Source organism: Xiphophorus maculatus, chromosome 15, assembly GCF_002775205.1.
Source record: "Xiphophorus maculatus strain JP 163 A chromosome 15, X_maculatus-5.0-male, whole genome shotgun sequence".
Taxonomy (NCBI): domain Eukaryota; kingdom Metazoa; phylum Chordata; class Actinopteri; order Cyprinodontiformes; family Poeciliidae; genus Xiphophorus; species Xiphophorus maculatus.
This window is the reverse complement of record NC_036457.1, coordinates 8111230-8130959: the sequence shown is the minus strand read 5'-3', so window position 1 is coordinate 8130959 and position 19730 is coordinate 8111230. Positions and strand designations below refer to the sequence as shown.

The following is a 19730-nucleotide window of genomic DNA, read 5'->3' as shown; positions in this document are numbered from 1 at the left end:
CCGACTCAAAGTATTAATATAAGTTAATCATATCAATTACGTTAATGCAGTGTGTGTATATATATATATATATATATATATATATATATATATATATATATACACACTGCATGAACATATATGAACAATATATAAATTTGTGACATAAACGTCACTCTCTAAAATGTATTTCACGTGCCCTCGCCAACTGGAAATATTCTGTAATGTTCATATTGTGCCACCTGGTGGTTTGGCCCAGTATTACATAATGTGGAAATGATTAAACCAAGGACGTTTAACACATTATATTGACACAATTAATACTAATAAATTTAACATCAAGTCTTTAGCATCTTTTGAGTCCAAAAACTGCTACTTTATAAATGGTTAAATAATTCAAATAAAAGTCTTTTAATCACCAGAGTTTAAAAAAAACTACAAACAAAAAACATTTATTTTCTACAAGACAAAAAAGTGAACAAGCTCAAATTGTAAAAAAAAAACAAAAACAGAAAAATAAAGCAACTGACTAAAAGCGAATGTATGAGCTCCTCTGTGGGGCAGGCTGCGTTCCACTCTGCTGCAACTGGTGGCGGAGCTGCTGGGAGTAGGGATCCTCCATGGACTTGACGGATACCATCGTCTTCGGCCCCGTCTTCCACTCGATGCCGCTCTCGTCCACCACAGACGCCTCCACAGTGACCACGTGGGTGCCCAGGATGGAGAAGTTTAGCAGGAACTGGGTGCTGAAGTAGTCGTTGTGAGGTTCTACTCGCTGCTCGATCTCATTTGTTTTACTGTCAAGTGGTATCTGAAATAAAAAGAACCAGGGTGGTGATAAAAGAATTAGTCAAAACAGTAAAACCTGTTAAATGATAGCATAATTAATTGTAGAAAGTAGAATGGTTAGGCGGGGGTGGGGGGGAAATATCATACTTTGTAGTCAGGCCCTGTCTTGCTCTGTAGAACTGATGTGACATTGAGGCAAACAGACTGGATCTTCCTGAAGAGTCCTGGTGTGGAACCATGTTGTACCACTCCCTCCACCTTCAGAGTCAGCTGCTGACTGTTCTGAACTGGGATTGGCTCACTTGGAGTTCGTGGTGACGGAGAGAGAGCAAGCTGGAAAATGCAAAACACAAGAAATGACCTATTTTTAAGCTATGAAGACAAGAAAAACTGTTGTTTTTTTACATTGTTTTCTGACCAACAGAAAGGTTTAAGTTTCACAGTGTAAGTCGCTGTTTCTTAGAAATCACTTCTCTTACAAAACAACAATCCTTAGCTAAAACCAAGTTAGGAATTTAACTTGCTTAAGTTAAGTTCTAGCCCCACATTTATGGTAACTGGATAATAGCTGCATAATGTACAACAACCTTTGGAAGGCTTTTAAACAAAAACAACTACAGTATTTTACAGACTATAAGTTGCATAAGTCAACGAGTCATGAAGAGAAGAAAAAAATTTGGTCTGTGGATTAACTGAATTTATTTCACTCAAATCTGGACAGAATCGAGTGAAATAAATCCATCATAATTATAAAAAGAAGCAAAAAAAAGTGACTTCCAATGAAATTTGCTATGGATTGGTGCCATTTGTTTATATGCACAAGTATTATCAATCCTCATTTATTATTCAAAGCAAGTTTGTGTTTTTAGCAAAAATTTCAATCATGTGGAATCTTTATTTGCAAACAAACACCAAGTCATTGTGTTGTTGGCTTGGTTTCAGTACTTGTGACTGTAAAGCAATTACCTTGATGCTGGTTGACTGGAGCTTTTGGAAGAAATATCTTTGGAAAGACAGCGGAACCTTCAGCAAGGCTATGACAGCATCACAGAGGCAGTTGGTATGCTGGAAAACAAACACAATTCACTCTTACGTTCAGAGGTTTTAGTCCTTTAAGCTATTTTTAAAAGACTATATACAAATACACCTTCCAAAGTATTTTTGGAAGATTTTTCTTTTTATAAACCCCCAATTGCACTACAGCAAATCACAAGCACAAATGTCTTGAATCTTGCAGTAAAACTGCAAATTTCTTTGAAACTCTGTGATCATAGATGTAGTCTCACCAGGTGTGAAACAGGAGGGTGTTTCTTGGAGAGTCCCTCTACCTCTACAAGCACATGGTTAAACACCGACATCATCCGTCGCTCATATTCGCTCTCGGTCTGAACAGAACCCGATGTGCCGTGCTCCTGAAAACTAAATCACACCGACAACGTGGGAATGTTAAAAACGTGAGCCACATATTGGTTTCTATACGGTCAGCTGCTAAAAGCTGCTGTTGCTTGCATCTACAGTTTTACAATTTGTGCTTTTACTACAACTTCAACAGATACAACTTCAACAACGGATTAAAAAAAAAAAACACAAGGTGTAAAAGTTACACATTTTATTTGTCGGTCTTCTCTAATTCATAAGAACCTTTTATACCAAAACAAACACTTTGAAGCGCAATCAAAACTGGAGAAAAAGATGTAGCTTTTTGCCACCAAAGAAAATATTTGGCAGAGTCGATAAAGGGCTTTGAAAGCCAACAGCATCACAGACTCCTGAGCATCATGGTGTAGGGCTTTTCTGCTACCAGCAGTACAAGTGACATTACAAAAAGTGGATGGAATAAATGAAGACAAATCCTTCAACTTCAAATCTCAAATCTGCAGATATAAAAATAATACAGGGTAGGACTGGGTGTTCCAACAGGAAACTGATCCTGGCAATGATCTGGTGATTAACATCCAGGAAATGTCTCTACATTGACCAATCTGGAAATTTATGAGCAAGAGTAATTTATCCGTGAGAACTTCAGTCAAAATTATGTTCAAATTAATATGAATTACGTGGATGAGCATGTAGTTTCACTGCAAGTTGCTCAAGAATGTTTAACAAAGTTTGAACGGTGCACATGTATGTATACATCTGGCTAGGATTAAGTGGTTAAATAAAAAATCTGCAGAATGTGGAATTTTTAAAAAATCCAATTAACTGATTAATCGTCCGAATAATCGATTAATAAAACAATTGTTATTCCCAGCCCTACATTTGCCTATGTAAAGGTTTTATATATTCTAAACGAACTTCAAATTAGATACAAAGTTGTAATTTCACACTAAAATAAAATATTCAAACATTAATAGAGCAAAATTGATATGAAAATGATTCACATGATGACTGCTTTTGATGTTCCAGACCAAAATGATTTGAAAACATAAATTGTATCATTTTTCTCAGGCTTTATGGAAGAATAACCGCTACATCAGAGACTCCAACCTGGCTGCCTGTGGGTCCAGTATCAAGGCTTCGATTACATGTGAGACCAGCAAGCAGCTCTGCTGTTGTCTGAACAAACAGTTAAGGACCAAGACATGACAGCAGGGGAGTCAGGGCGGTTATAGTCTGACAGGACTGATGGATGTTTAAGGATACAGCTCCACGTTGCGAAGGGTAGCATAATCTGCATCAAATAACGACTGGTGCAGATCAGCATAGCGGGCAGCAAGACCTCTGAACTCATCCATGCAGACCTTCATCTGGAAGAAAAGTGTAACAGCACGATTAAACACATCAGATTTATTCCACTCTGATGCACAAATTCTTCATATCAGTGACCGGTGTGGTATAACAAATAGACCCTGGAATCATAACTGATGTGGATATAACAGAATAGAAGAGAGATGATATTAAGTATGACTGGACTATAATGATTGGGTTTCTGCTACTATAGTTTGGTCCAGCAAGCTGACACACGCATTTATAAATATTTATACTGCGCCTTGCAAACTCCCTGACCTTGTTCCACATTTCATCACTTAACAACCACAAATTTCAAGGTACCATGTGTCTTATTGAATCTTTCAAATTCTTCTAAGCATTAATAAAACCTAAGCTGCTAAGTGTTTACCTGGACTGAGATGCGGCCACAGCGCTGGACGTCATTTCCTGATGTGAGAGCGATTGTCGTGGCGATGGCTGGCGGAGGGCTGGTTTTCAGGCTGTTGCAGGTGCAAATGAGCTGCGACAGGGCCTGCAGAGTGTCGATGCGCAGCTTAATGAACTCACACTGGAATGTGAGCGGGCTCAACGGAGTGCTGGCGGCCTGCAGGCAGAGCGATTAATCACATCTTATAAAAACGGTAATACATACGGAGGTCTCGTTACAGTCTAAATTAAGTTTCAGTGACTTTTTCTTTCCCCCAGCTCACCGTGAGAGAGGCGATGCCCTTTTGGTAGGAGCGCAGGGCCTCTGCGATGGCGCTCATGGCGCCACTGTAGTCGCCCTCCTCCACGTGACTCAAGAACTGCTCTGCCTGGGAGAACTCCTTCAGGCTGTTCAGCCAGAAGTAGAAATGCTCCGACGCCACACGGGTCCGGAGACACTGGTAAAGCTCACTAGAGAACTCATGACAGCCCTGCAGATCAATAGCAAGCCGTTTATTATCTTATTTCGTTGTGATGTCATCTTCATAATTAAAGTTACTGACCATGCGGGAGGCTTGCCGTGCAATGCGATACACTGTCCAGCCATTTGCAACGTTCTCCAGCTGCTGCTTGATGACAGTCTTCACTTCAGATGACAGAGACGATTGGCTGGCGACAAAAATCACAGTCGCCAAGGAAACCTACAGTGATCATAGGCCATTAAATGCAACTCTAAGCAGCAGGAGAGGACGCTGATGTGTGCGGCGTTTCTCACCAGAAGCTCCTGCTGCTCGCCGGTGGAGGAGTGACTGGCCACCCGGTAGAGATCAACCAGATCTCCCAGCATGCCATCTCCCAGCACGGGCAGATGGGTGGCGATGGCCGCCAGGGCATGGCACATGAGGACGCGGGATGAGTCGCAGGATAAGTGGAGCTGGCCGAGCAAGAACTCCACAGCTGGTTGGCTGAGGTGAGGCCGATTTTTCAGCAGCTTAACGAGCGAGGTGAGCGCCGTCTGTGGTGTAAACAAAACAGCTGTTTAAGAGGGCAAAAATCTCTGGTAGGCTCCGAGTCTAGAACCTACTTAAATAGAACCTGTCTGACAACACAAAGTAGACTTAAAGGTGATCTATTATATTTTCTTGAAGAGGTAAAATCCAAATAAACTACTGCTGGCCACGTTCCCCCAACTCTATGTTTACGCTCGACAAAATGGATGCACACAAATGAGCAATTATACAATAGTACATGTTTGAAAAGCAGAAGTGAAGCCTCCTGCACAAACAACAAGAATGCAGCAAGTGGTTTAAGCCAACACCAAAACATTTGTCTTTTCCAGTAGTTATTGTACCGCAGTAAAACCAGCTGACCAAACATGCTGGAGCTCAGCTTCGGTTGCTAGGTAACAGAGTGGGCTTCACAGAGGTTGCTAACTGAGGAGCAGAGCCCGCTGATCTGTGACATTACATTCAGAAGGTTTTTGAAACGGCTCAGTTCCAGAAACTAAAAAAAACTAATTTCATTGACTGGCATCATTTGTTGAAGTTTGTTTCCCATAATCACACAATTTCTTTTCAAAATTCAAATATAAAACCGTAAAAAGAAAATTCAAAAATGACTTCATTCATTCATAAGGTTAGAAAAAGTGTCAGGGAATGAAGTTAACAGTTTTGAGTGCTACAGCATATATAACTTCTTTATTTTTTGTTGTGTTTATATTACTGTCTTACTTTGAGAGTGGCCTGTCCACTGGGGCTGCTGTCCTGACTGCACAACATCAGTAGAGACTCCACTCCCAACACCGTGTCCTGCTCCAGCTGCACGATATCTGAGGAAGAAAAACCCACAAAAACACACAATGAAAGAAACTCTCTCATAAAACTACTGAGGGGAATCTGTGCTGGAGGAAGAACCTCAAATAGGCCATTGTCCAGAGAAACCAACCTTTTTCCGGACAGGAAATGGCAATGCTGGAAAGCACCACAACCCCATGAGCCGCCACTGACAGGTTGCTGTGGTAACAACATTCTTGCGCCAGTTTAACCAGGTCAGTGAGTCGAGGAGGGATGGATGAGCTGGCTGAGGAGAAAGTGTTACGCCATTACATTTTTACGACTACACACATATATTTAAAAGTTTATTTTAGGGATGCAAAGAATTAATCGACTTAAAATTGCTTGTCGATTAATGATCAAAATTTTAGTGTTGTTGTTTGGCCAGTAGAGGGTGCCGCTGGTCATTAAGTGGAACCAGTTAGTACAGGAATAAAGATGACAGAGAGATTCCCGAACAGGAATTAGAAACGGTCCAGAGATTGGAATCAGTCACCGCTTTAACTTTATGAGTTAAAGCACTTCATGAAGTGAAGTTTTAACATTCTTTTAAGAGCAACCACAGTTCATACGTCTTTATGAACATCTCTGTTCTTTTATTCTTCTATTCAGCAACCTAAGAGGTTCCCGTTTTTCATTTTTTAGAAATATGTCTAAGTTTAATAACAGTTTATTTACTTACTTGCTGCAGTGCTGAAGTACTGCTTGATGGCTATTGTCCCAGAGAGGGTTGATAGGACAGCCAACATTCCCAGCTTCAAACTGTTGTAAGGGATGGTCAAAGCACACTCACACAGAGTCTGAAAGGATTAAAATGGTTACATTTTAAAGTTGTAAACAATAGAAAGTATGCAGAGTGACTGGCAGTATTTTTACTTGAGTGTTTTCTCTGATCCAAAGGTGAGGAGCTTTTATAGCCAGCAGCTTTAAGTCGTTTATCGCAAGTCTCTTTACAGCTTTCCTAGGATCGTCTCTCAGGTACTGAAGGAGAAGCTGCAACTGAAGACATAAAAAGCACAGCAAACTTTATTATTTCACAGAACTTTTATCAAACACAATGTATCACTATAAACCTGTGCTTTCTCTGTGGCTATACCTGTTTGGGGATATCAATGAGCGAGAAGGCAGCCAGCTGTGTGAAGGTGTGCAGCGAGACAATGACCATAGGGGTGGAGGGGTAGGAGTTCACCAGGTGCTGCAGGAGCTCTCTGCTGCTGGACGCCAGGCTGGCGTCGTGATGCATGTGCTGCAGCATGGGGATCAGCTTCAGCTTCAGATCCACAGGCGTGTCCAAACCTGCCGCCGTAGTCGGGTTCAAAATGGGGAAAAAAGTCATTTAGACACTAGACATCCACCCTGAACACCAAATAATACACTACTGGAAAAAACATTAGCACACCCTGTGATAGTTTGTGTCTAATACAGACATGTGACAATTTACAAAAAGAATTTAAAAAAATGTAAAAAGGGAAGTTTTTGCCTCATCAAAGCTTGTATCTTGATTTCATTTATGTGCTATGGTGGTGACTCAAAATTAGGCCTGGGCGATATGTGTTAAAAATAAATTCTCATATTTTTTTCTACCAGATTGGATTTAAATGGGTTCTTTTCCTCGTTTTTTTTTTTCTGAAACAGAAATGACAAATGACAGAAAATATTTACAAAAGTGTTTTTTTCCCCCTCAATCATCTCTTCTTTGAATTGTATGTCAGAATACAATTCTTTTGTTTTTTTGTTTAATTACAAAAATATAGTCAAAATATTAGCACAGAAAAGATGCAATTTTACCAGAAGAACGTCTTATAATTTTTAAAAGTTATCAAGGACTGATGTGACCAGCTCGGTTTGTGTGGTTCTTTCTTTGAAATAAACTCAAAGACCTTCTACAGATAATAATTTGATGCTGAAGTGTTAAAAGATGAAGTATTTCCTTTTCTCTAAAAATTATAACAAAATATAACTTCACAAAATGCTCAACATTCCTCATTTCAGTTTTTTGTTATTTTTTGAGTTGGGTTCTCATAAAATTACTACTTTATTCTCCTATTATTATCAGTTCATTCTTGTGTTACCATGTCTGTATTCTTGTAGTATTACGACTTTATTCTTTTAATTTGAAAAAAATATATATTAGTCTAGGATCCCCTCATAAAATTCACCTGAAATCAAATTCAAGGAGCGTGTTGGTGAAAAAACAACCACGATTTTCCAAAAATGACAAAAAAACTATTTTATCAATTATTCGAAGTATTTACATCTTCCTCAGAAGAGACAAATAAAAGACAAAATTAAACATCAATATGTTTCTTAGTAAATAATTAATAGAGTTAAATTAGGAATCATATTCTACCTTGAATCATTTCGCTCACTTTGTTACAAATCCCAGCAGCAAAGTCTCTAAAAATTAAAAACAGTAAAGTTCAAAATTTAAACCAGAAAGCAAGTACATTTTTTTTTAGATAATACAGCGGAGTTCTAACAAGAATTTTTCTTACTTCGACTGTGCAGAGAAACTTGCAGCAGCAAAGATAGCAGCCTCCACTTCCACGTTGTCGTGAGAGTCCAAGCTTTGTCGGATACTGTGGTGGGCGTTTTTTCTCTCTGGGATGATGGAGGCCAAACTGCCAAGCATCCTGCAGAAATAAAACAATGAATGGGCTCTTTCCAACCTGGCTGTAGTTAAAAATTATTTATTCTATGGCATCCAGCTTACCTCAGAGTAATGGCTCTGGCCACGGGGTCGTTGCTATGTATGACTGAAAACACCCTCTTAACAAATTCATCCACATTGAGAATCTTCTCCAAATGCTTTTCACTCTGCTGTGTCACTTTCAGTACACACAAACGCAGAAAGTTGTTGCTGAAAAGAGAGACAGCAGATTGTATGAATGAACTTGTTAACAGTAAAATTATTCTCACCTATTTTTTCCATCTAATGCAACATTCCAACATATAACCTTTAATGTCTTTTAATACATCCGAGAAACATAAACAACATCCTCTGGTGCACCAACCAATTACCGTAGAAAAACATTACTTTCATTAGCAGGTAAAAATCAGGTCGAACATTTATTTTAAAGGTGTTTCGTCCTCTTATTAATTACTATTTAATTTACTAAATTTAATAGTAATTAAATAATATTCATTTTTAATATTAAGGCTGTCATACCCGAGCCTAAAAATGTCTGCTAGTTTCAGGAAGGCGGAGTTGATGAGGATGGGGAAGGGGTACTTTTGGAAGAGTTTGGGGAACAACACCACAGCTTCACACTGCTCTCCGAGCTTCCCCGACCGCAACCCTGAAATTAAACACAAGATTTCCGGTTAAGGTAAAGCAGTGACCCCTCCTGGAGCTTGTATGATATGAATAACACACGAATCAAACACAAAACAGAACCAGAACACAATCAATGAGACGCTATGCTACATTGTTAGCATCGCTAGCTAACGCACCTTTATCCAGCTCCATGAGAGCGGAGTTAGCGTCCAGCTCCTGCTCCCCATAACACGCTTCAGACAGGAATGACCGAGCCATTGAAAGCGACATTTCTGTTTTTTAAATTAAACTTTTAAATAAATGGGGTTATCATAAACAGGTAGCGTTAGCATCTTGCTGTTCAGAACGTCAACGGCAACTATGACATTACATCCGGTCTGAAATTGGCCTTTTCGAAATAAAATGTCGAAACTAAGCTTATGCATTGCTTTCTAAAGATCCATGTTTCTGGTCATCTACGCTGCATTATTTTTTGAAAACATGTTTCACTTTCATTTCAGAAATATGTATTGTACTATTATAATAATATAACCTATTGGTAGCACATTCAAGGAGAATAAGAAACTCTTGCTGGTCCACCAAATTCTGTTAAACTGACCGTTTTTCTCACTAAATACTTCTCGTTGTCTCCATAACAAAGAGACATTCAGCTTGCTACTTTAATTTTATTTGCGGGCACATAACGTGGGAATCTTTCAAAAAGTATCCATCTCCAAATTTAGAGCAGGATTTGGTTGCATCTAGGCCGTTTATAGCGAAAGTCCACTTACGTTGCGGAAACGGAAGCGGAATCGCTGTCTGACGCACCAATAGCAGCGCACGACGCGGCGTTTCGCGCGGAATTCGGTCCTTTTAATCGAACGTTCTGTTCGCGGGAAAAAAAATCATACCAGGTAGCAACAAGAAGGGGGGAAAGAGACCACCAGCTAACGATCGGACAAAATTATTGGCGTGTGTAACAGTTCGCCTGCCGCTGGAGCACGGTGATGTTTTTCCACTCTATTGTTGACAGAGGAGTGGGGAGACGGAGGCAGAACGGTGAGACACACTATGTTCTGTCTGAGGGGAGGTGTATCAATATGCTATGCTAAGCATGGGTTTTACCCGTACTGTAGGCTATCTAATCGCTAATGCAGCTATGATCTGCATCACAATAAGAACAGCTAGATTTATGTTACATTTTAAAATAACCTTTGTACTGATATTTTTGTATTTCATTTTGCTTTACTGCGTCTCTGTTTATCTGTTGTAATATTCCCATAGTTGTTTCGTTTTATGCGTACTAGTTTGTGCTAAAGTTTTACTGCAAACTAGAAAGTTTTCCAGCCTAATACTTCTTACGCATTTGTTTGCCGTCCATCCATAAATTACATGTAGTCTATGTATGGAAAACTCATAAGTTTGGACTAAAAACGCTTTTAAAATTATAATTTACTGCATTCTAGCACTTTTTTATATGACAGGCCTCAAAGTGGAATGAAAATGTAACTGTTAGCCTAACATTTTATGTCTTGTCACAGATTCTCAGTTGGACTTTGACTGAGCCTTTCTAACTCTCATAAGATTTGATGTATGCCAGTCCACTGTAACTCATGGTGTATGTTTATCTTGTCCCCACAGCATGATAGTGCCACCGCTATGATTTTATGATGAGTGATATCTAATATTTTGCATATAAGCTAAAAACTTAACTTGTGATCTCAACTGACCATTATTTTTTCACATTTGTTTTTGTTTTCTACTTGTGAAGGGGACTCGGTTCACAATTCTCCTCTACTTTGGTCAATCACATTCAAAAGCAAAAAGCTGTAATAAGGTTTGCGATTGTAATTTGACAAAATGTGGAAAACTTTAAAGGGTATGAAAGGTTTATGTTTCCTGTGACAAAATAACAACTTCCTCTTCCTTCTTCTGACCTTGCATGAATTCCTTCAGCCTTCCCTGCAGATCCGTGTTCCAAGATCCCTTTGGGCTCGCTGCTGGAAAGCTACCAGTGCACCCGGCATGACGAGCACATCTCCTACGGCAACACAGGAGACACAGTGCCGCCATTTGGGCTGGCTTTCTCCACTGGTAATCTTCTTTGAATGCAATATGCACTGAAAATTAAACGGACAAAGGTTCAGGAAGAGTGGCCATCCATGTAACCTGTGATTCTTGTTGATTTGTAGCCGGAAACATGCCCAACGTCCTCGCAGCAGCTAACGAAGAAGGCATTGTTAGGATCTATAACACAGAAAGTCGTGAAAACCCTCTTCTTAAAGGTACTTTTAAGAGCTGTGCTAGCAATAATTAAGACATTGGTGTCCAAACTCTTTGTCACATGGGTCAAAATTACTTAAGAACCAAACAAAGTATAATTTTTAAGAAAATTATATTGGCACCTTTTTTTTAACCTGCTCAACAATAAACTAAGCATACAAAAACAAATTAAGTAGTTCTATAAGAATGAGTTGTGTAAATCATTGCATACTCAAAAATGAAAGGAATTTTGCATGTCAGTCTCATTGAAAATAAGGCTTCCAATTTGCACATTTTTGGGGGGCTTGTTTGAAAAGAAAGAAAAGTAAAAGTTTCAGTATAAGGAAAGAATATGAGTCATACTTAGTCTATTTAGTCATGGTTAATCGGTTAATTAAAAGCGGATTTGGGAGATTTGTATGCATCAAAGTTTGCTTTTGAGTAAAGTTTGGAAATAGATATGTTCCTGTTCACTATTAAATTAAAGAGAATGCAAAAAGGGTGGTTAATAAAAGATGAATGCTTTCTATTGTAAGAAGATTTTAATTTGTTTCTAATAATTTTGCACTGATTAAAAATAAAGTCTCCAGGTGCATCAATCGCCTGTGCTGGCAAACTTGTGTCTTTTGTTTTTTTTTTAAATTGTAGTTGTGTGCACATATGGTTGTTGGGCCGTACTTTGGGCACCTCTGAATTGGGAGATGTCATTAATTGACTTGGTGTGAACTTTTACAGAATGGCTGGCTCACGAGAACGCCGTCTTTGACATTGCGTGGGTGCCGAGGGAACCTCAGCTGGTAGGTGGAAGCTCCTCCCTAATTTCTTAACAAGATTTCCACAAGTGCTGAATATACTTTGATCACTTCTGGCATCTTTAGGTGACTGCTGCAGGGGACCAGATGGCCAGACTGTGGGATGTGAAGTCTGGGGAACTGCTGGGAGGCTTTAAAGGCCACCTCTGCAGCCTCAAGTCGGTTGCATTTGCACCAGGAGAGAAAGGTATGCTGAATTGTTATTGAATTTCTCATTAAAATTTCAATTTCCTCTTAGATTTCTAACTACAAGATTAATTTTTTTTCTTTCTCCTTTTATGGAAGTGGTTAAATGTGTTAAAAACAAGGAAAAAAGTCAAGACGTGGATTGGCTCTGGTCGTCCTCAGACATCTACAGTAGTTCATTCATGTTACTGATGTTTTTTTTTTCAAACAGCTGTTTTCTGCACTGGGGGCAGAGATGGAAATATTATGGTCTGGGATATCAGGTGCAGCCAAAAAGGTGAGTTATCAGTAACTTTGAAGGGTTTATTGCAATTTTGCAACTTCATTGGTATCTTAAGCAAAGACATAAAGAAAAATCTTACTAACACTCCGTTTTCACATCTGATGTTCTGCCCTACAGATGGTTTTTACAAGCAGGTGAAACAGATCAGTGGCGCTCATAACAAATCTGAGACAAATCCCTCGTCTAAAGTGAAGAAAAAAAGGAGCAGCATGCGTGGCATGGCTCCGAGCGTGGTGAGTTTACGTGCTTCTCTAAGAGAGTGAAAAATTGGTTATTTTTGATAAGCGTTATCATTTGGGACTAAAAACAAAAAGTTAGAAGCACAAAAATTTGGTGTTTTCTCTTATTATTAAAAATGCAAAAGTAAATTTATTGTACTTTTTTGTTTGTTTTATTTGAAATGAACTAAAGATGGAATATTTGTGATAAACTAACAAAGTGCTCTGATTGGTGAAGAGATGGGATCTTTAAATCATATGGATACATCAGAAAAAGAGAGGTCTTACACAAATACCTCTTGCAAGAGAGAGGCATACAGTTTTCTACATTTCCTAAATAACGAATAATTAAAGAAAATATTCGGCGTTGTATCCACCGATGGAAAGTATCCATCCACTTTCCTTTTCTAGAAAATTTTAATTTGTTGGTAAAAAAAAAAACAAACATTAAGTGTCCGTCTGTATTAACTATTTGTGCTAATGGGTCAATTTGTATCATTCTTGAACTGTGGTCTTGACTAGGCGACTTATATTATCGTTTTTTGTTTTTTTTTGTTATGCAGGATACCAAGCAAAGTGTTACAGTGGTGTTATTTCGGGATCAGCACACACTCATCTCCTCGGGTGCTGTTGATGGGTAAAAAAAAAAGCACTTCTCATAATCTGTGTAAACTGTGTAAAAGCACACTGCAGATCCTGGAAGGTTACATTTTATTTTTTATTTTATAGTGTTATAAAGATGTGGGATTTGAGGAAGAACTACACAGCTTACCATCGTGACCCTGTGCCTATGCAGAGCTATCCATATGCTGGTTCTTCCACTCGGATGAGACTGGGTCAGTCCTGTGACGTATGCACACCTGAAAGGTGCCACACGTCACTAAATGATCTGAATTATTTGTTTGATACGTTGCAGGCTACTCTGGACTTGTTCTGGACTCTACCAGGTCCAACATCATGTGTAACTGCACAGATGACAACATTTACATGTTCAGTGTCTGTGGAATAAAGACGAATCCAGGTAAATCGAGACGTTTTCCAGATACACCCAATGCATCACTAGATGGGGCTAGAGCTCTGCAGCTGACCTCTGATGGGAAATAAATAGCTTCATGTGAAAGATGAAAGTCTTTAGTTGTTATTTTAGTGACTGTTGAAAGTAGTCACACCCCTCGTGGTTTCCCAGAAGTGTATGTGTGTTATGCAGGGCAACAAAGAGAGTCAAATAACTGAACTGGAAAGAAATGGGATACATCATTTTCTAATGGTTTTATTAAGGATCTGAAAAGTGTGGCATGCATTTGGATTCATCCTTATGTTATGACCCTTCAACTGCAGGATTGCTGAGTTACACAAGGTTAACTTTCAGGCCATTCTCAAGTTTTTTGTCGCCTTTTACTTGTTTTCTTCCAGAATTTGCTTGTATTTAGCTCTATCTACGTCTTCATCAACTTTGTCCAGCGTCCCTCCACACCATGATACTGTCACCACCATTTTTTTTCAAAGCAGACATGAAGTCCCATGTGACCATGTGATTAAACACATGTTTAATCTTGGAATGTTTGCAGAGGATAACGTTACCTTCAGATATTTTTATTTAACTATTTGTTTTAAACATAAAAAGATTCAAATGAAAAAATATTTGATTCCTTTTTTTAAATAAGAAAGTTAACATTTTACTGCCTAAACTAAAATAACATTGCATTCCTTTAGTGTGCGTTTGATTATTTGTAGATTAATTGGCTCATTTCTGCATTAACAGATTCATAATTCAAGAGCAGAAGCTGCTTTATAGGAGATTTTGTTTTTTACAGATTTGGAATCAGGTGAAGCTAAAACTGAATGAGTTCTGGGTAGAATATAATCACAGAAAGATTTTTTTATTTTAAAGGCAAAATGCATGAATTTTTTTTATAGTTATGGCTTAATTATTGCTCTGAGAATGTTGATCTTTCATTAGATGACTTTTTATTTAGTCAGTATATTCCAGCTAATTAATAGATTACTAAATTCGTTGACAATTATTTAAATAATCGATTAATCTGATTAATTGTTTCAACCCTATAATTTACTACATTAAAGAGCTGTGTGGTGATCTTTTAAATTACATCTGTCTTCCCCCACAGTGGCCGTTTTCAGTGGACACCAGAACTCCTCGTTCTATATCAAGTCCACGATCAGCCCTGATGACCAGTTCTTGGCCAGTGGATCCAGTGACAATTACACCTATATTTGGAAGGTGCAGTCTCTAATTACGTTAATAGTTGTATTTTATTATCCATCCTAATGTCTCCTAGCAATAATGTTTTTGTTTTTTTTTACTTCTTTTAATACTCCAGATCTCCGATCCTCAACATCCTCCCGTGATGCTCCATGGACACAGTGAGGAAGTGACCTCTGTCGTGTGGTGTCCGACAGATTTCACTAAAGTGAGTCAGCGAATTTGAACTGTCTTCCTTTTTGTGTTTTTTGCTTGCTTCTTTCCGATCCTATTTTTACACCCCGCTGCTCTGTCGGCAGATTGCTTCCTGCTCCGACGACCACACCATACGGGTCTGGAGGCTTCGTCGGGAAACGGATGGCGCACAGTCACCAGTGGGTGAAGCCAACCTCATAGGCTGGGCACGTCCCAAATCTCCCACAAGTTAGTACTCTTCACTAGTTCTTTTTGATTTTGTTATTATTGATCAGTCTAACTTTCATTAACTCGTACATAGCAACAACCAAGGGAAAAACGAGATAAGCAACTGCTTACATCTCCTTTGGAAAAGATTTTTACACTCATTAAACTGCTAATGTTTATGTGTTTTATTGGGATTTCATGTGATAAACCAACACAAATTAGAGTATATTTATGAAGTAGACGGCTTCCATGCGTCTTGACAAATCAAGTATCCATGCATGTTAACTCTAAATAAAATGCAGTGTAAGAAATTGCCTTGATGAGATCTTTTACTCCAGTTTCATAGTTAAACATGGTGGAGGCAGAATCACAATGTGGAAACGCTACCTAAGCCTTCAATGCAAAATCACAAATTCATACCAAGTATATTTTGTCCAGTTTCTAGTGCAAATATCTTTGAATACTTAAAATTAGACAAAACTAATTTACAAGTAACGTTTCAGCAAGACAGAGGAGCTTCTATTAAGTCAATAAGTCCTTAATATTGATTTTAGAAAAAACAAATCCACTGGTATAAAATGATGAACAGAATTTAATCATGATAGATGCACTCCATAAATAATCAACTAATTTAGTAATCGATTAATTGGAAACTTTAAAACAGACCATTTGCTGAAAGAATCACATATGTATCGCAGTAATTAAGCCAAAACTATACAAAAATACATTCTTCTTTACAATCAAGTGTACATTGTTTTTGTATTTTAGGCAGTACGATGTTTATTTTCTTCTTTGAAAAGGGAATTGAATCATTAATTTCCATCTTTTATTGTCTTTCTAATATTGTATAAAAAAGGCTTAAGTGGTTACATAAAAAATTGGAAGGATGTGTCATTTTAAAAATCTGATTAATCATCAAAATAATTGACAGAATAATCGACTACAAAAATAATCATTAGTTGCAGCCCTATAAGTGAAATAATCTGCCAGTGGAACTAGTACTTTTTAATGAACATTGAGGCATTATTGACTTAAAGGAACCTCTTATATCTTGCTGAAGAGTCACTTGCAAGTTAGTTTTCTTTCAAAGTGTACTAAGAAGTTTACACTAGAAACTAGGCAAAGTACTTGGTAAGGTTTTGTGTTTTTGCAGTGTTTATATAAACTCTCCATCATAAATAACTGTTGCTGATCCTACTGGCTGATATAAACAGGACTTTTTTCTCTTGTTCAGTGCCTTTAGCCAGAGCTGCAACGTCCCCTGTGAATACCCAGAAGACGCCAAGTCTCGGCGGCCTCGCCTCGCCGCAGCTCGCTGCCTGTGCCCCTAACAGAGCCGCCCTGCCACTACCTTCCAGCACCACGTCACCGAGCAGCTTTGTCCCACTTCCCACTCAGCAGAGAACATCTTCTATCCAGCAGTGGTTATCCCCGATCCATGGATCTCAGAGTCAGGTCATCGCCACTACTCCACCACACCAAGTGCTGAGGCCGTGTCCTCTGAGCCCAGCGAGTGGCTCCTCTCCCACACAGCGACGGGCCAAACGCAGATTGGAAACGGGTGAAAGTTCACCTTGCAGCTGCGTGGACGCAGCACAATGCGAGTGTGTTTCAGAACTCAACCCTGCATCTAAAAGGAGCCACGTCCTGTCTGATGTACACTGCCTCGCTCAGGAGAGCGCAGTAGAGAGAGACTGTCACGCAGACGACAGCGAACCAGTTACCTCCAGGCAGGCTGGGAAGGAGAACTGGTTTCCTAGAGCAGGAAACTGGTTGTCAGAAATGGGTCAAAAAATGAAAAAAAGTCAAGGTGGTCCTAGTGCACATAAGAAACAAGAGGAGAAGACACCAACCTCAGCAGTAAGTAAAGAGATCCCAAGTCTGGACGTAAACTCACACTCTTTCTCTGCCTTCAGATTTTGTTCTTTTTTCTCAGCTTCCTGTCATGGTTTGTTGAAGTTTGGTGGCTTTGTTGAAGTAAACCATGAGAGGAAGTCTTGTTCAGCTGTAAAAGTGAGAGATGCACCAATAGATGGTAACAATGTAGCTGTTCTTCCTTTAGGATTTCCCTTAACTATTTAATGCATTGTTCTGTTAACAAGGTTAAAAGGTACAAGTATATCTCAAAAGATTAGTATTTTTTGTAACTCATTTTGGGAAGTGAAACTCATATATTATATTAATTCATTACACTTGAAGTGAAATATTTCAAGCCATTATTTCTTGTAATATTGATGACCATGGCTTACAAATGTGTCACAGAAAATGAGAATATTGTGAAAAGGATAAATATTGGAAATTCATGGGGTCGCATTGATGCAGTGATTCATGCAAAAATACCCCCAATCAAGTATTAAGTGCATAAAAATGCAAATACCTATCAGAAGTCTTAATGTTTCTTTTTAAAATATCCTGTTTTTATTTATGTTATGTAGTATTCAAATTTTTTGAGACATTTAATTTGGGGTTTTCTTTCTCTCGTAAGCCAGAGAATGAAAATTCTTTAAAATTCTTGTAATTTTGAAGCTTTTGTTTCAAAATTTCAAATGCATGTACAATTCCTTTATTTAGGTCACAAACTGCTATTGAGTGTATTTTTAAGTCTCTTTTTTGTGCTATAGTCTTTGGGAAAAAAAAGTTGGTACTTCATCAACTTTTTTACTCATCAAAAAAGTTGATGAAGTACCAACTTTTTTTTCAATATTAAAACCTTATCAGTTGGAAAAAAAACGGATTGGTGCATCTCTACAAAAATTTGCCCTGTTATTTACACAACTTTTAGGAGTGATTTAATTTACAATTTGTTTTCTATCTTTGTTTAAGTTTTTTATCTTTATAATATGTCGGACAGATATTTTTTTTAATGTTTTATGTGTTTACTATGTGTTCAACTTATCCTGTTTAATTTTGTTTTCCAGATTCATCGGTCACCAAAAATCAAGAAAATCTCCACATATTTTGCAAAAGGGCCTCAGGAATGATCTGTTTGAGTCACATATGTGCCACAATTTTTTATTATGTTTTTTATTTTCATCTGGTTGCACAAATGTCAGCCAAACATAATTTTTTTTTATAACTGATTATTTGTTTCTGGCAGTAATTTTGGAATGTGCTGACACACTGGTACCACTGAGACAGAAATCTGCTGCCTGAAAATATCTCATCATCTGAGAAATAAATGAGCATTTTGGTAAATCTGCCAGTGTATTCAATTGTAATAATCTCAAGAGATGCACAAGCTGCTACTTAAAGTGCTAATTTGATTTGTTTAAAAACTTTTTCAATGGATTTCTTATTCATTTTGCTAAATATTTTTACTAGACGTGTTGTTTCTTTTTTATAAGAAAAGTTGAATTTTGATTGACATATGTTCTTTATCATATGGACCTCATGATCTGAAATCTGTTCAATCAGCTCTTTTCAATCTTTGAGGTTATTCATGCCTGTGTGTGTCTTATACAATGTAAAACTTTATTCAGCATGTTTTTGTTCCATTTATGAACAGATGTATATATGTACAAAATAATCAAAAACTGCTTTTTTTCTGGTTTATATTTCACTGATGCACATTTCAGTATTCAAGTTTTATTAAATTTAAAAGTTTTCAATCTGTGTGGTATGTTGCTTGTTGTTCCAATTAGAGGTTGACATTATGCGTTTGGGTGTCATTTGTTTTAATAATGCATTTGAGTTTTTCATTTTTAGGTGGCATGATGGTACAACTTCAATGGCTTTTCTCCCTGGAATTGGTTGGTTTCCTACCATTCATTGGATTTTTAGGCATAATTCATGGTAAAAATACTTTAAGATGTTAAAGAACAACCTGGAATCACTGAGGCTCAAACTGAAACATGATGGGACAATGGTGAGATCATCAAAGAGAAGCCAATTTTACATAATCCTTAAAATCCACACCATTTGAACTTGCAGGTTCAAATGGTGTTAAAAAAAACGCCTTCTGAAAAACAGTATTATCATATAAAACTGATTCATGTGATTATAAAAGTGAAAATTTTGATATTTTGCGTGCTGAAGCTTGAATTTGATCAGCATTGTAAAAAAAAAAACAACCCAAAAAACATGTTAATACATATTATTTCTATGGCTGTCTTTAAAAGAAGAATTTTTACAAATGAGAGAGCAGTTTTGTGTTCACAGAACGCAAAATAGGGGTCCTGAAGAATTTGAAAGGGTAAGAGCTTTTAGTTCACTTCATAACTAGTCTTAAAATGCTCCACTCTTGTGTGAAGGCTGTTGTACATATTTTTGGGCTGGGCAGAATACTTTCTGTGTTGTAATTTTACCCGACTACTACAGCTGCCTGTCAGATCACATTCAACTGAACAACGTCAGTC

General features: G+C 37.9%; 2 protein-coding genes across 2 annotated transcripts; one reads left to right on the top strand and one right to left on the bottom strand.

Moving 5' to 3' along the window:
• Nucleotides 1-439: 439 nt before the first annotated feature.
• Nucleotides 440-9385, bottom strand: ints7 (integrator complex subunit 7). The gene is made up of 20 exons (XM_023347256.1): nt 9189-9385; nt 8905-9034; nt 8449-8595; nt 8231-8368; nt 8086-8132; nt 6832-7031; nt 6612-6734; nt 6418-6535; nt 5848-5982; nt 5634-5731; nt 4679-4918; nt 4467-4604; nt 4188-4394; nt 3887-4081; nt 3412-3515; nt 3256-3324; nt 2055-2187; nt 1735-1833; nt 916-1101; nt 440-790 (listed from the first exon to the last, which is right to left on the bottom strand). The coding sequence occupies exons 1-20, from the start codon at nt 9280-9282 to the stop codon at nt 509-511; spliced, it is 2883 nt and encodes a 960-aa protein (XP_023203024.1). The 5' UTR covers nt 9283-9385; the 3' UTR covers nt 440-508.
• A 507-nt stretch (nt 9386-9892) lies between these two features.
• On the top strand, nt 9893-18934 carry dtl (denticleless E3 ubiquitin protein ligase homolog). Its single transcript, XM_014470268.2, has 15 exons — nt 9893-10050; nt 10948-11085; nt 11184-11276; nt 11989-12050; nt 12132-12252; nt 12463-12528; nt 12652-12767; nt 13316-13389; nt 13482-13588; nt 13669-13773; nt 14879-14991; nt 15092-15181; nt 15273-15396; nt 16610-17235; nt 18294-18934. The coding sequence occupies exons 1-15, from the start codon at nt 9999-10001 to the stop codon at nt 18354-18356; spliced, it is 1950 nt and encodes a 649-aa protein (XP_014325754.1). The 5' UTR covers nt 9893-9998; the 3' UTR covers nt 18357-18934.
• The last annotated feature ends 796 nt before the right edge of the window (nt 18935-19730 follow it).